This window comes from Eurosta solidaginis, chromosome 4 (genome assembly GCF_040869045.1).
Source record: "Eurosta solidaginis isolate ZX-2024a chromosome 4, ASM4086904v1, whole genome shotgun sequence".
NCBI lineage: Eukaryota > Metazoa > Arthropoda > Insecta > Diptera > Tephritidae > Eurosta > Eurosta solidaginis.
The window spans coordinates 252,655,651-252,673,412 of record NC_090322.1 but is presented as its reverse complement, the minus strand read 5'-3'; the positions used below and the strand labels follow the sequence as shown (position 1 = coordinate 252,673,412).

The following is a 17,762-nucleotide window of genomic DNA, read 5'->3' as shown; positions in this document are numbered from 1 at the left end:
AAGTTAATAGAAATTAAGCAAAATTTAATGAATTTTCTTTGAACCCTCTCTATTCTGGCAGAGTGGCCACTATAGATAGGATTCCAGACAACTGAGGCGTATTCTAATTTTGAGCGAACTAAAGAGATAAAAAGTGCCTTCCTGGTATAGGGATCCTTAAAGTCTTTTGCATATCTGCGAAGGAAGGCAAGGTTTCTGTAAGCCTTCGGAAGGACATAACAGATATGACTAACGAAGGAGAAAGAGGTGTCGAAGACAACACCTAGATCAATAACTTCTTTGACAGAAGCCAGTGGAACACTTGAAATACCATAGGGCGTGGTATGCAGGGTAGATGACTTAGAAAAAGACATTTGAAAGCATTTTTTGACATTTAAGTAGAGACTATTGGCATTACACCAAGCAACAAGATTATTTAGATCATTTTGTAGGAGCACTGCATCTGACGGGCCATTAATTCTACGAAAAATCTTAAGATCGTCTGCATATAAAAGGAAATCAGACGAATTAAAGCAGGAACCAATGTCATTAATAAAGAGCACAAATAAAAGAGGGCCAAGAATGCTACCCTGAGGTACCCCGGATGTTGCCAAGAAAGGTTGGGACTTACAGTCTTCAATTTCGACGCACAAGGACCTATTCGACAAATAAGATTTTAACCATGATAGGAAAACAGAGTGAAATCCAATGCATTCCAGTTTAAATAATAATATTTTATGAGATACTTTATCGAAAGCCTTCGTGAAATCGGTGTATACAGTATCTACCTGGCAACCGTCCTGAAATGCAGAGATGCAGAAATCAGAAAATTTTATATTTGTTGTATTTTCCAGCTATATTTTATTTTTGATCTTAAGTGTCATGCGATTTCTGCGGCGGCCACCAGGACAGAATTGTCATTATATTTATGAAGAATTATTTCATTTTTAACCGGGATTTGTCACATGCACAACCTCTTGGGTTAGTGCAATTATTTGATCTTCGAAAAATTGGGTACCTATTTTTATTTTAAATTTGCCTACTGCAGTAAATATTATTATTATTCACCACTTTGTCCCTCAGGAAAACTGTGTTTTTTATTCTCTACAAGTCCTAGATTGCAGGCTCTGAAGTTTCAGAGTTTCCTTTTTATATCCGGCTATTGCTATCATAATGCCGTTTGCTATCTTTGACCACCAAGACATTTTGGAAAGCAAAAAAAAATTCGTTTCCATTACTTTGAATAAAAAAAAAATTTAAGCTTAATAAAATTTCTTTGTTTTTGTTTTTATTATTATTAAACCTAAACATTCCAATTTACTTAAGAACATTTTGTTAATTTATTTTTCCTTATTAAAATTAACATTATAAAAGCTATTTTTAAATTTTTGATTTTCTTAAAAAAAAATTTATTTTATGATTTAATAATCGGGGATTGCCCCGTATTGCTTTTTTTTTTTTTTAAATGTATGAAAACATTTATTTGAAGCAATTTTTTAATTTTATAATTTATTTAATAGTTTGGGAAAAATTTAAACAACGTGACATCAGGACGGACAAGGCGACAGCTGTTTCGATTATACCTTGTAAATCTCTTCAAAGCCTTTTCTCCCGGGAGTGGGAGTCGAACCCGCACTCCTACGATAGTTGAAATGGTTATAAACGCATTCAGCTACGTCATGCCTTAGTTGTTATAAAGTTTTTCCCAATTGCCTTCTTTTTGCATATTTTAATCTTTTACACATTGCATACCTCGTATGCAATTATGTGTTAAAGCTATGCTTGGTACGGCGGTTTTCAAAGAAACTTTGGTTTTGTTGCTGTTTTTGTTCTATTTATAGAAGGTTGGTCGAATCAGCTGTTATAAGGTTACCGATACGGTTACCTATAAAGCACCAATGTCTGCAGCTTTATCTATAAACAAAAAAAAATTGTAAAGTGCGATAACCTCCGAAGAGATCTAAGTCCGAGCTTCTCTTCCAATTTGCGTCGTGCTCCTCTTGATTTTCCCTACAAATTGGCCGGACGGGAGCTATATGTTTTATGCCGACTCCGAACGGCATCTGCAAGGCAGATGAGTTTTCACTGAGAGCTTTTCATGGCAGAAATACACCCGGAGCACTTGCCAAACACTGCCGAGGGGCGATCCCGCTTAGAAAAAATTTCTTCTAATTGAAAAATTTTATTTCTAAAATTTTGATGTTGCTTTGCCCGGGGTGTGAACCCAGGGCATACAGTGTGGTAGGCGGAGCACGCTACCATCATACCACGGTGGCCGCCAAGTGGTTATCCGGGTCAGTAAAAGTTTGTAAATGTTTGTGTGTATGTATATTTGTATAGTTAAATGCATTCGAAGTGAGGTGCATTTCAAGCAACACTACAATATATAAATGCTTTGATCACTTCAGATCGAAAAAAAGTGGCTAGGCCTAATGATGTCAAAACGCCAAAGCGAAACAGCGCTAGCAAAGCGTTTATAAAAATTCGCGTTTATGGCTTTGTCATAACTTCACAGCAAAAGAACGCTTTCATTTATATACCCTAAATTTGCGGTAACCGTTTGCGTTATCGGTTGTTATTACTCGATATCCCAACATTAATAACACATCTCTATTGACAACCAAGCGTAGATAAAAAAAATTTCAATCGTTGGTCGACTGTCATTCGTAAAAAGAAGAAAATTTGTATTCTTAAAAACAAAATTTTATTACACGAGTATGTGAATTAATTTGTAACAATTTATGAAACTCATCAAGTAAATAGTTATTTCAATAAAGAGAATAGAACTTTTGTCGTGGTTTGGCGTATACATATTCGTTCATTGTTGTGCGAGCAGCGTCACCACAGCAACGCTGGAAAGGCATTAAACACCACAAACAATACAACCTAAAAACCCTTACTAATATATAATATAAGTCCTTAGCTTGGGCCATTAGCGGCAAATAAATGAAGAATGGCTACTACACAGCAATACTCGCTACGTTGGAACAATTATTTTCGACATTTAACATATGCCTTGGACAATCACCGAACCAACGATGATTTTGTTGATGTGAGTTTGTGCTGCGATGGACGAAAACTTAAGGCACATAAAGTAGTGCTCTCCTCATGCAGCTCATATTTTAAAGAAATATTTAGAGAAAATCCACATCCACATCCAGTTATAATATTCAAATTCATTAAATTTGAAGATCTCACTTCTATTATTGAGTTTATGTATCAGGTATGTTGGAACAATAAAATCCAATTTTACGATTGGTAAAATATATTTTTATTAGATACAAATTTTAGAATACAAAATAAATATAATATAAATCATACATTTAGTCATAATTAAGCAGAAAGCATATGGCTGAAGGCAACAAAAATATCAGTACATTGGAAAAACCACTAAATTTATCTCTCGATACTGTTATAGCGCCTACAGCCTATTTGGAGGGTCATGTTGTTCTAAGAAATTACCATCCAGCTGTTATTTATATTTTGATCCTATCATTCTGGTAATGAGACCGCTTCTCTCATAGGCCTAGAAGCAGCTCTACTCCAAAGAAAATTCTGTAGCGCTTCCTTGTTGTTGTTGCATTAACAGTGCTTCGCTCCGTTCAATGGTCAAGGCCACTCACAAATTGTCATCAAAGTCCTCTAACGGAGGTCCAAGGAAAATAGCTGTTTCAACAGGGGCGGACCATAGGGAGGTAGGTGTTAGAGGCGTAGGTTCCACATTGCAATTGAAAAGATGGTTGGTGTCATATGTGGACACATCGCATGCAGGACATACATTAGGAGTTTAACCTGTTAGAGTATCCAGAACGAAGTTGGGCCAGGGTGACTCGTGTCTCCCTTGGTAATGTCCTTTCTTCTTCTGCAAGGGTGGATCAAATGGCTGTGTTGGCAGGTGCCGGATCTCGTCATAGTGCTTTAGGAGATGTTCCCTTAATCCCCGTGGAGGCGGTGCTAGATCAAGCAGTTGTTTGCTAGGTTGTCCTGGTTTGTGACAATTAAGCAAAAACTGCTTGTTCAGCATTTCGTTGTGTTCTTTAATATAAACTTGGCCTCACTATGTAAGTCGTGTTCGGGGGTCATAAGGAGACATCCAGTGGCAGTTCTGATTGCAGCATTTTGACAGGTCTGTAGCCTTTTCCAGTGTGTATTTTTAAGACCAGGCGACCAAACTGGTGACGCGTAGCTCAAGAGCGGCCGGCCAATCGCTTTGTACGTGGTTAGCCACGTTTATTTATCTTTTCCCCATGTGCTGCCGGCAAGCGGCTTGAGGATTTTGTTGCGACTTTGTACTTTAGAAACAATTTCGGTGGCATGAGTTCTGAAGTTTATAGCATTATCGAACGTTACCCCTCACATCTTTGGGTGACTGACAATCGGTAGTGTGACACCATCGACGCGTACGTCCAATATTTGCGACATAAGTTCCTTCCACGTCGTAAACAAAGCAGCCATGGATAAAAAAAAAATAAATGTAAGGCGCGATAACCTCCGAAGAGATCTAAGGCCGAGCTTCTCTTCCAATTTGCGTCGTGCTCCTCTTGATTTTCCTACAAATTGGCCGGACGGAACCTACATGATTTTATGCCGACTCCGAACGGCATCTGCAAGGCAGATGAGTTTTCACTGAGAGCTTTTCATGGCAGAAATACACCCGGAGCGCTTGCCAAACACTGCCGGGGGCGACCCCGCTTAGAAAAATTTTCTTCTAATTGAAAAACCTTATTTCTAAAATTTTTGATGTTGCTTTGCCCGGGCTTTGAATCCAGGACATCCGGTGTGATAGGCGGAGCACGCTACCATCACACCACGTTGGCCACCGGCTGTAGATTAACCCCATTTAATTTGTAGCAATTTTTTTTTTTAATTTGTAGCGATTCCTTCTTAGGTATTTATGCGTTTCACGGTGAGTCCCAATCGATGAGCTACATGAATGCAATACTTAGGCCCACTTTAAAACTCAAGAACCTGAAAAGAGTAAATGTAATATATGGCTTCACAGGTCCTAACCAATTTTTAGACTCGCCTACGGGAGATGAAACCTGTTACAAACATGAGTGTTGTTTTAACCACAAAACCAACTAAAGATGGACTGGGGAATGTTACAGTAGTCTACCGAATCTTATCTGTCATGCTCCGGTACTAGCACAATCGGATACTTTCCCGAACCCTGCGCGAACGATTTTTTTACACTAGAACATTCAGCCCTGTGGATTTAAGTTGTGAATATTTACAGCTCCTTAATTCGCGGGAGCGGGTGTGAGAGGTTTATCAGGCGATGCTGTGACAACCACCTTATTCTTTACGAAATTAGTGGGTGAGGTTACCTAAAATGTTGTAAGTAATCATATTTGTATTTGTATTTATCAGGCAATTCATCCCAGCACAACAATTTGGCAAAAATTATTTTATAGTGCTAGTCGGTAAAAGGCATAAAATAGGAACAATTTAAACTTGAAACTTAAAGCTAATGACTATGGCTAAGAAAAGGTCACAATAAATAATATATTTAATAAATAATAATTAACGAATGATAGAGCACATTTGCTTAGAAGAAATCAGTATTTTAATTGTCTAGGTTATTATAGAAACTTGTTAATTCTTTATTGAAGAGCAGAGCATTGCTTATAAGCCTAATCCTAGAAGGGAGCGAGTTCCAAAGACGTATGGAAGTAATGAAGAACTGGCGATCAGATATTAGCATACGATGTCTGAAGTGGGTAAGGAGAACAGATCTAGACGACTGGAGAAAATTTAGCCTCCGATACAGATAGTCAGGTTCCTTCATATATATTAATTTATGTAGCGTAGTGAGCGTTTTAAGTTCAATAAGGTTATCGAAAGAAATGTTTAGCAACCTGTAAGCATGATGAGAGACGTGGTCAAGTCTTTTCAACCCATAGACGTATCTAGCAATGTTGTTATAAACAACATTAAGTTTCCTATTACATACATAGTCACAATCATATCAAGTCGTTTCCGTGATAAACGGAGCGCATCGGTTCCATATTCCGCAAAATTCTACCAAATTTGACAACACCGCAGAAATCCTTCCATAAATGAATGGACACTTGTTTGCCTCCGCGATAGAGCGTGAAGATGGCTTTACTCATATTGCAGCTATTCGAGAGCCTCTAAAAAGTCTCCAATGTTATACGTATGAATATTCTTAAACTTAGCAGTATTTACAGCTGCAAAGGGGAAAGAGCAGCAACAAATATGTATTATTAAGTGGGGACGCTTCCCAAGGCAGTCGGTTCTATGTACCGGAGCGACTCGGGATTTTTCCCGACCAAGGACTGTCATTTCAGTGTGACCCCATTTAATTTGTTTCGTCCCTCCCACAAATTGTCATCCTCCCAGCAGCTCCTTGCAGCAGGACTGCTACATATTCTCTTACTCCGGGAAGGTATCGAACCCAATCCGGGTCCGTCTCCTGACCCCGGTCCTGAGAAATGGTTTTGCTGCATTTGCCAGAAAAGAATCTTTTTAGGACGGTCATACTCTGTTCAGTGTGTCTCGTGCAAGGGATGGTTGCATCGGACAGGTTGTTGTGGGCTTGATCCCAAAACCCGACGTCCACGTAACTTTTATAAATCTTTTGTGGCTCCTTGCTGCTCACGCCCAAGGGCGTCACGTAGTCTACGCCTAAGCGTATCCCCACTACCTTCCAGCAAGCCACAACAAGTACCCGCTGCTGCTCGCGCGCGCCAACAACTCAAACAGCTGATACCACTCATAACTACTACCTTCGTAGTAGAGCTGGTAGCAATGCTGAGCATCAGCCCCTGCCCCCGTCTTCTTCCCCCCCCCCCCCCCCCTTTTTTCTGGCAGCAATCGTGCAGGTCAGGGAAACAGACTCTTAATCCCTGCCTCCGTTTGCACCGTCTGCCAGCACAGAATATACAGGTTTGCGACATCCGCTCAATGCAGCTCCTGCCTTGGGTGGTGCCACTTTCCGAGATGTTCTGGTCTCCGCGACGGCAACCCCTCGACGGGTTTCATCGCGCCATGTTGCCAGGTCGCAAACCCAAATCATCCGGGTACCCGAATGCCTGCCCAAGGGCGCCCAGTCCCAAGGCCACAACAGCAATTGCGTCCTGGCCTTCCACAACCTAGGCGTAGTCACCCCTCACTTACCCCTAGAGTGGCGGCGTCACCCCTTATGCACTTCAGAATTCTGCAGTTCAACTGTAATGGACTAACTGGGAAGATTACGGAGATAGTCGATTTCATGAAGCGGCACAACATCCGCATTGCTGCGATTCAAGAGACTAAACTCACAGCAAGATCTGCATTGCAGACCTGCTCTGATTATAATGTCCACAGGAAAGACAGCGAGAGCGGAAATGGAGGCGGCCTCGCGTTTATTATACACCACTCTGTGCAATATCATATATTTGATCCTGGCATCGACCGCAGTGACAATGTCTTAGAACGTCAAGGCCTATCTGTCCGGTCAGGCGATGCAAATCTAGAAATCATCAACATCTACATCCCTCATGTCACCTGTTGCCCCAGTGGATACCGCCCTAATATCGAGGCCTTACTCACTGGCAACAATCGCATTATCTTAGGCGATTTCAATGCCCATCACGACCTATGGCATTCAAACTTGCGGGCGGACAGTAGGGGTGAGATGTTGGCGGATCAAATAGACGAAACGACGTTCTGCACAATAAACGGAGACGCCCCCACACGTATGGTAGGAAGCTGTCATAGCTCGCCAGATATCTCAATCGTGAGCGCAGAACTCGTAAACTGCGTCAACTGGCAGCCGATGGTAACATTGGCATCCGACCACCTGCCCATACTTATTTCGTTCGAGCGTACCGCCGACTTCATCGTCACCGAAAAACGGACTTTCATAAACTTCAAAAAAGGAAAGTGGGAAGAATACAAATCTGCAACAGACAACAGCTTTGCTGCCCTCCCTATCCCGACTGATGCCCGCCAAGGGGAGCGTGCCTTCCGTAAGGTCACTGAATCCGCCTCGGCACATTTCATTCCCGCCGGGAGAATTCCCGAAATCCGGCCCCACTTCCCGGCGGAGGCCGCGAGCTTAGCGAGGGAACGCGACCTTATAAGACAGCTTGATCCAGGCGACCCCCAAATAAGGGATATAAACCAACGCATCAGATTGCTTGTGGACGAACACAAGCGGGCGAAATGGGAAGAGCACCTAAGAGGTTGTAACCTCTCTACCGGTGTAGGTAAACTTTGGTCCACCGTAAAGTCCCTATCGAATCCGACTAAGCACAAAGACAAAGTTTCCATCGCCTTTGGCGATAAGGTGCCGTCGGATGCGAAAAAATGCGCGAGCGCTTTCTGCCGACAATATATAATGCATCCTACGGTCGACAAAGATAGACGGAGAGCCAATAGACACGCACATAAACACAAACTCAGCGCGTCACCAATTACCATCACCGCTAGAGAGGTTGAGGACGCCATTGGTCGCGCTAAACCATCCAAAGCAGTGGGCCCAGACGGCATAGCCATGCCGATGCTTAAAAACCTAGGGAAAGAGGGTTTCAAATATTTAGCGCATGTCTTCAACCTGTCTCTTTCCACCTTTGTCATACCCGAGAAATGGAAAATGGCCAAGGTGGTCCCGCTACTAAAGCCTGGGAAACCAGCTAACGTAGGTGAGTCATATCGTCCGATATCTCTCCTATCGCCAGTGGCAAAGACGCTTGAAGCCATTTTGCTCCCTTATTTCCAAGCACATTTGCAGCTAGCCCCTCATCAGCATGGCTTCAGAAAACTCCATAGCACTACCTCCGCGCTAAATGTCATTAGCACCCAGATAAATTGCGGTTTGAATCAATATCTCCACCATAGAACAGTACTCGTAGCGTTAGACCTATCAAAAGCTTTTGATACGGTCCACCATGGCTCGTTACTGCAAGACCTGGAAGGGTCTACCCTTCCCCCATGTCTTAAAAGGTGGACCGCAAATTATCTGGGTGGTCGGCAGGCATCGGTGCAATTCAGAAACGAAACATCAAAACAAAGGAGAATTAAACAAGGGGTGCCACAGGGTGGTGTCCTATCCCCGCCTTTGTTTAATTTCTACATATCTAAGCTACCTTCACCACCGGAAGGAGTCACAATCGTTTCCTACGCCGATGACTGCACAATAATGGCTACAGGCCCAGGCCCAAAGATCGATGAGCTATGCAATAAAATAAACGGCTATCTCCCTGATCTCTCCAGTTTTTTCGCCTCGCGAAACCTGGCATTGTCACCGACTAAATATTCCGCGACCTTATTTACAACATGGACGCCCCAAATGTCGACCATATTGAACATCTACGTCGACGGCACTACGCTACCGACTGTCCTACACCCCAAAATCTTGGGTGTGACGTTTGATCAGCATCTACATTTTGGTGCGCACGCAACCGCAATTGTTCCAAGAATTCAGAGCCGTAATAAAATCCTCAAATCCCTTGCTGGCAGTACCTGGGGAAAAGATAAAGAAACGCTCTTGACCACATACAAAGCAATTAGCCAGCCGATTACGTGCTACGCGTCACCCATATGGTCGCCAAGCCTAAAAACCACCCACTGGAAGAAACTACAGGCCTGCCAAAATACTACTCTCAGAATCGCCACGGGCTGTCTTCTTATGTCCCCAGAACACCATCTGCATAATGAGGCGAGAATACTCCCCATCAGGGAGAGAAATGAGATGCTGACCAAACAGTTTCTGTTGAATACCCAGAAACCTGGGCATCCCAACAGACATCTGATTGACGAAACAGCACCGCCTAGGGGCCTAAGGAGTCATCTCCGTAAGCATTTTGAGGAAATACGGCACCTGAGAACCCAGCCGTATGAAGCGGAAAAACACAAGCAGGTCCTTGGTGAACTCCATAGACAGGCGTCGGACCTTTATGTCGGGAATTGCCCGGTGAATCCAGTACTTGAAGAAAAATATCCAGAACTCGCAGAAGTGGAACGCATACTCCCCAGGGAAACGCGTGTCACTCTTGCTCAACTTCGTTCTGGATACTGTAACAGGTTAAACTCTTACCTATCCAGATTCAACCCCGACATACAAAATGTATGCCCTGCTTGCAATGTGTCCCCACATGACACCAACCATCTCTTTAATTGTAATGTGGAACCAACGCCTCTAACACCGCTTTCCTTATGGTCCACCCCTGTTGAAACGGCAAGTTTCCTTGGACTCCCGTTAGAGGATATTGATGACAATTTGTGATCGGTCGCGGCTATTAGGTGGGGCGAGCATTGCTACAACAACAACAACAACATTAAGTGGGGAGTGTTTTTTATTGCCACACATATCATGGTGAATCTCTGATCTTACTATTGTACCGGTTTCGTCAAAATTCTCCCTCCAATAATGAATTTATAGACGAAATGGCCGAACTTTGCTTTCAACAGATCAATACTCTAGCAAATTCGGAAAAGTATTAGATTTAGTCTATGTTGATGATGTCTCTAAATATCCCGTTAGTCGATGCGAGCGTGTAAATAATGCTAGTAACCGCGTAAGTAAGTGACATCACTCCAGTTATCCCTTCGATTTTGAGAAGGTCAACTTCAATAAAATTAATGGCGATCTTTCTCGAATAGAGTGGCCATAAACAGTGCTGACGTGGAGCAAAGCGTTTTTCACTTACAGTACTCAAATCTACGCCATAAGTATTTTCAACTGAAACAAAGGTATATATATGCGAAACGAAAAGAAACATAACTTGCAATCCGAGAGTATTTTATGGATGCGTAAACTCTCAACGCAGGGTGAAAGAGATTCATCATCTATGATATTCAAAGATGATTATTCCAGCGACGATCAAGAGATTGCCGGCTGCTTCGCAGATTTTTTCAAAACAAATAACTTTATTTAATACAAATTACTTTACTTATTTCGCATAATGAATACCCATACCATCCAGATTCATGTAATTCAATCAGCACTTCATTGATATCTTCAGAAATTGTATTATATTGTTACGAATATTAGCAAAACTAAGGAGTGCTGCCAGCTCTAAGCCGATCTAAGCAGTGACGTGAATGCACATCAATAATTCAATCATTATGTATCTACATAAACGAATCAATAATTGCGTCTACACATATGTACACATTCCGACGAGCAACATTTACATACAAGGCAGCGAGAGATGAGATGTCACACACCGATGAATTTACTTATACGCTTATGTGTGTGCGGGAGACTGTAAACTACAAACACATGCATATACCTTATCTGAGTTGTCACAAGAGAGAGCAATAATTTGTGCACGTAGTTGTGGCTGGCGATTTTGTAGCCGAAACAACTAGTAACTTCTGGAAATCGAAGAGCCTAGAAGTATGCAGCGTAAACTATAAAAGCGATGCAGGCGAGTAAGAAGTAATTCAGTTTGATTTGAGTTGTCAAGCAGTTGCGATTAAGACGATATCTAGCGAGCAATAGCAGTATTATTTTGAATAGTAGAGTTTCATTGAGCTATCAATCAGTGTGGTTATTAAGCAAGCTATTCGTTGCACAGTTGAGTGTATTGTGAAGTACTTTAATAAAGGCCATTTTGCATTATTACAAATTGGAGTTATTTATTCAACAGTTTAGTGATTCGAACTTAGCAGAGGATTGCAAATAAGAGGATTTGCAAGTAAATTCGTTACAATTGGTGTCAGAAGAGGAATTGTTGAATAAATTCTAGAGGACAACAAGGACATGGCAAAGCTAAGTGAATTGAAGATCCCGCAACTGAAGAAGGAGTTGGAGAGCCGTGGATTGAATACAAGCGGCGTTAAACTCGAACTTCAGGCACGGCTACGAGAAGCAATGGAAGCAGAAGGGATTGATGTGGAAGAGCATGTCTTTCATCTTGATGGCGAGGAGACAACAAAAATTGAAGAGAAGAACGAAACATCGCAGACGGTTACCAGTACAGACTTGAACATGATTTTAGCTGCAATATCTGCTCAAACATCGACAGTGTCATCTCAACTGGCAGAACAGAAGACATATATGGCATCACAACTAGAATCGCAGGAGACACGCATAACATCCAAGATGGAAACTCAACTGGAAGAGCAAAAGACATATATGACATCGCAGTTCGCTGAGCAGTTGAAAGCACAGGAGGCCCGCATATCCTCGCAGCTGGAGGCACAGGAGGTAAGGGTAACATCAAAGCTGGAAGCACAGGATACAAAAATTGTGCAGCTCGAGGACAAAATTGATGCCGAGATAGAAGCTTTGAGAGGTCGTATACAGGAGTTGCAAATGAATCGCCCAGCAGTTTCAGCGAGTAATCCAAAGGTAAAAACACCATCCTTTGACGGTTCTGTTCCTTTCCAGGTCTTCAAGCTACAGTTTGAGAAGACCGCAGCAGTGAACAACTGGAATGCGGAAGATAAAGTTGCTGCACTATTCGTGGCATTGAAGGGGCCAGCAGCGGAAATTCTACAGACGATTCCCGAAGGAGAGCGGAACAATTATGAAGCATTGATGGCTGCTGTAGAACGACGTTATGGAAGCGAGCATAGGAAACAGATATTCCAAATTGAGTTGCAAAACCGCTACCAAAAAGCAAATGAGACATTGCAGGAGTTTGCTTCAGATATTGAAAGATTGGCTCATCTTGCAAATGCGGACGCACCCGTGGAATACACTGAAAGGGTAAAAATCCAGAGTTTCATAAATGGCATACGGGACGTGGAAACGAAGCGAGCTACATACGCAAACCCAAAGCTGACATTTTCTGAAACGGTATCACATGCATTGACTCAGGAAACGGCCTCACTATTGAGTAAACCAGCATACAAAGCTCATCGTGTAGAAGTGGAAAGACCAGATTGGGTAGACACTATTTTGGAAGCACTGAAGGGATCACAACAGAAAAATGCCGGAGTTATTAAATGTTTCAAGTGCGGCAACCCAGGTCATATTGCACGACATTGCAGCAGCGGTCCCAATAGCTCCAACAATGTGGGTGGTCGTAAACGCAGAGCAGAAGGTGATGAGCAAATATCCAAGACCACTCAATCGTTAAACTAAATCGAGTCAGCCGCAAGGGGCGACAGCTGGCTCCCGCAATTGAATGCCCCATAATCTCTATCTCGCAGATTGGAAGAAGATCGAGCAACCTTACTGTTGGAGGACATGTGGACGGAAAGGAACGGTTATTGACTGTAGATACGGGTGCATCTCATTCCATCATTCGAGCGGATTTAGTCAACAAAAAGATAAGACCATTGCTTGGAGCAAGATTACGTACAGCCACGGGAGAGGACACCCTGGTAATTGGAGAAGTAGAATGTGAAGTCGCAATTGGGAACGTCATGGTAGTACACAATTTTATAGTGGCAGAAATTGTTGATGAAATCATAATTGGAGTGGACTTCTTAATCGACCAGGGCATCAAGATCGACATGCAAAGCAAGACGATGCGATATAAAAACATGGATGTACCACTTAATTTCGGCTACGAGAGAGGCTACAGCAGTAAACGAGTGCTGGTGGAAGAGAGTCAGCAAATACCACCAAAATCCGAAGCAGTCATCTGGGCAAAGGTTGATGGAGATTGTGGGACAAACAAATTGTGGGTTGTCGAAGCAGCAAACAAATCAGCACTAAACATACTTGTAGGAAAAACCCTGGCTATGACAAAACAAGATGGACGTATTCCGGTAAGAGTACTCAATGAGTTCAAGTCACCACTCAAACTGACTAAAGGAGCTATTTTGGGAAGATGCCAAGAGGCTGAAGTGGTTATTAACTGTGAACAGCTCCAGGAACACGTTTCAGCTAGTAATACTGATCTTTCAAATGACATCAAGACATGGATGCAGGGACTAGAGGAAGCATATCAGAGTAAGGCAAAACAACTGCTCCTAAAGTACGCGAACATATTTGACCAGGATGATTCTAAACCAGGCCGCACCAACGTTGTGAAACATCAAATTGACACTGGAGATGCGAGACCGATCCGTCAAGCTCCACGTAGTGTTCCACTGGCGAAGCGGGAAGTTGTGAGTCAAATCATTCAAGAAATGAACGACAGCGGCCATCGAACCATCAGCTAGTCCATGGAGCTCACCGGTAGTACTTGTAAAAAAGAAGGATGGAAAAAGGAGGTTTTGCGTGGACTACCGGAAGTTGAATGACGTAACGAAAAAGGATAGCTACCCATTGCCAAGAATTGACGACACTCTGGACTCGCTATCTGGTACGAAATGGTTTTCCACGCTGGACTTGAAAAGCGGCTACTGGCAAGTGGAGGTGAAGGAGGAAGATAAAGAGAAAACAGCCTTCAGTGTCGGTGATGGTCTTTGGCAATTTACAGTGATGCCTTTTGGACTTTGTAATGCACCAGCTACTTTTGAGAGACTCATGGACCAGGTACTGAAAGGACTACATTGGAAAACATGCTTGGTGTACCTGGACGACATCATCGTATTGGGCAAGAACTTTGATGAACATCTTAAGAACTTGGAGGAAGTTTTCCAGAGAATAGCTGGCGTTGGTCTGAAGTTAAGTCCCAAAAAGTGTGCGCTGTTTAAAAAGGAAATCAATTATTTGGGTCACAAGGTAACGACAGAGGGCATCTGCACTGCGAACGAAAAAATAGAGGCTGTAAAGGATTGGCCAAGACCACAGAATCTACATGAATTGAGAAGTTTTCTTGGGCTGTGCACATATTACCGCCGATTTGTACCAAATTTTTCCAGCGTAGCCCATAGCCTCCATGAGCTTACAAGAAAAAACAAAGCTTTTGAATGGAAGAAGGAGCAAGAAGTGGCTTTCCAAACATTGAAGGAGCGTTTGTGCACTGCCCCAATGTTAGCATACCCGATTCCAGGAGCAACATTTATTCTAGATACAGATGCAAGTGGATATGCTATAGGAGGCGTTTTATCACAACTGGTCGATGGACAGGAGAAGGTAGTTGCATATTACAGCCGTTCGATTGGAAAACCAGAGAGGAACTACTGTGTTACGCGGAGAGAGCTGTTGGCATTGGTAGAGTGCATTAAACATTTTCACAAATACCTCTACGGCCAGCGATTCCATGTCAGGACAGATCACGCAGCATTGAAATGGCTTCTGCAGTTCCGTAATCCGGAAGGACAATTGGCACGGTGGATCGAGCGACTTCAAAGCTATGACTTTTCCATTGAGCATCGAAAAGGTAGTACCCATGGAAATGCCGATGCAATGTCACGAAGGCCATGTAGTTTGGAATGCAAGCACTGTTCAAAGGCCGAGGCTAAAGAAGACATTATAGATGTCCGGCTAATGACTATAACGTGTACGGATGAATGGGACAAGGAACAACTAAGAAAGTGTCAGCTAGAAGATACAGATCTGTCACATGTTATGCAAGGGCTCGAACGAAACGAAAGACCAAGCAGAGAGGATATGTCAGCAGAGAGTCCCATTGCGAAGTCATATTGGGCACAGTGGAACAGTTTGGAATTGATATCCGGTTGCTTGCATCGAGTATGGGAGAGTGAGGATGGTCAGTGCAAGAAGAAACTTATAGTTGTTCCCAGAAAGAGGATTCCTGACGTGCTCAGCGAGTTGCACAATGGTCCAAGTGGAGGCCATCTTGGAATCACGAAGACACTCGAGAAAATTAAGCAGAGATTCTATTGGGTTGGTTGCCGTCAGTCGGTCACCGAGTGGATTGCCAATTGCGAGGTATGCAACAGAGCGAAAGGGCCCAAAACCCGAAGTCGTGGCCAGATGAAGCAGTATATTTCAGGTGCACCATTTGAAAGGATCGCCATGGATGTCGCAGGTCCATTTCCTACTAGCAACCGCGGAAACAAATACGTACTGGTGGTTATGGATTATTTCAGTAAATGGCCAGAGGTATACCCAATCCCAAACCAAGAAGCAGAAACAGTAGCAGAAGTGGTTAAAAACGAATGGGTTGCAAGGTATGGTGTACCAATGGAGTTACATTCTGACCAAGGCAGGAATTTTGAATCAGCTGTGTTCCAAGAACTGTGCAAGAAGTTGGGCATTCGAAAAACACGGACAACTGCATTGCATCCTCAGTCCGATGGTATGGTGGAACGTTTCAATAGAACATTGGAGGAGCATTTAAGGAAAGTAGTCGACAAGTACCATAAGGACTGGGATACACACATATCATTATTCTTGATGGCCTACCGATCGGCAGTACATGACACAACGGGCCAAACTCCCGCAAAGGTAATTTTTGGCAATGACCTTCGACTGCCAGCTGATTTGAAGTATGGGATAGATGCCGATGCGGAGAGGAATGTCAAGAAATCCACTGATGTCTTAGAAGAAGAGCTGAGAGAGATACACGATCTGGTAAGGCAACGAGCAAAGATTATGAGTGACAAGATGAAAGCGAGGTACGATAAAGCAATTAATTCGGAAGGGTTTCAGAAAGGAGATTTGGTGCTGCTATACAACCCACAACGAAAAAAAGGTTTGTCCCCGAAATTGCAGTGTAACTGGGAAGGCCCATACAAAGTTGTAAAACGGATCAACGATGTAGTGTACCGCATACAAACCACTACCAAACCACGAACCAAAATGAAAGTGGTTCATTTGGAGAGATTAGCAGCGTTTAGATCGAGAGATTTGTCTGATCGGGACGATCAGACTTAGGTGGAGGGCAGTGTTACGAATATTAGCAAAACTAAGGAGTGCTGCCAGCTCTAAGCCGATCTAAGCAGTGACGTGAATGCACATCAATAATTCAATCATTATGTATCTACATAAACGAATCAATAATTGCGTCTACACATATGTACACATTCCGACGAGCAACATTTACATACAAGGCAGCGAGAGATGAGATGTCACACACCGATGAATTTACTTATACGCTTATGTGTGTGCGGGAGACTGTAAACTACAAACACATGCATATACCTTATCTGAGTTGTCACAAGAGAGAGCAATAATTTGTGCACGTAGTTGTGGCTGGCGATTTTGTAGCCGAAACAACTAGTAACTTCTGGAAATCGAAGAGCCTAGAAGTATGCAGCGTAAACTATAAAAGCGATGCAGGCGAGTAAGAAGTAATTCAGTTTGATTTGAGTTGTCAAGCAGTTGCGATTAAGACGATATCTAGCGAGCAATAGCAGTATTATTTTGAATAGTAGAGTTTCATTGAGCTATCAATCAGTGTGGTTATTAAGCAAGCTATTCGTTGCACAGTTGAGTGTATTGTGAAGTACTTTAATAAAGGCCATTTTGCATTATTACAAATTGGAGTTATTTATTCAACAGTTTAGTGATTCGAACTTAGCAGAGGATTGCAAATAAGAGGATTTGCAAGTAAATTCGTTACAATTGGTGTCAGAAGAGGAATTGTTGAATAAATTCTAGAGGACAACAAGGACATGGCAAAGCTAAGTGAATTGAAGATCCCGCAACTGAAGAAGGAGTTGGAGAGCCGTGGATTGAATACAAGCGGCGTTAAACTCGAACTTCAGGCACGGCTACGAGAAGCAATGGAAGCAGAAGGGATTGATGTGGAAGAGCATGTCTTTCATCTTGATGGCGAGGAGACAACAAAAATTGAAGAGAAGAACGAAACATCGCAGACGGTTACCAGTACAGACTTGAACATGATTTTAGCTGCAATATCTGCTCAAACATCGACAGTGTCATCTCAACTGGCAGAACAGAAGACATATATGGCATCACAACTAGAATCGCAGGAGACACGCATAACATCCAAGATGGAAACTCAACTGGAAGAGCAAAAGACATATATGACATCGCAGTTCGCTGAGCAGTTGAAAGC

At 42.7% G+C, this 17,762-nt stretch overlaps 1 protein-coding gene across 3 annotated transcripts in view; it reads left to right on the top strand.

Annotated features, from left to right (window-relative positions):
• LOC137251330 (modifier of mdg4) overlaps positions 1–17,762 on the top strand; it is a 60,022-nt gene that overhangs the window by 693 nt on the left and 41,567 nt on the right. For 2 of the 3 annotated variants that reach the window (XM_067785715.1, XM_067785716.1), the window contains exon 1: positions 2,606–3,202. The exons of the other annotated variant lie outside the window; for it this stretch is intronic. In XM_067785715.1, coding sequence (XP_067641816.1) covers positions 2,933–3,202 — 270 coding nt within the window. In that variant the 5' untranslated portion in view covers positions 2,606–2,932. Of the gene's footprint in view, positions 1–2,605; positions 3,203–17,762 lie in introns of those variants that run through there. 3 annotated transcript variants of the gene reach the window in all.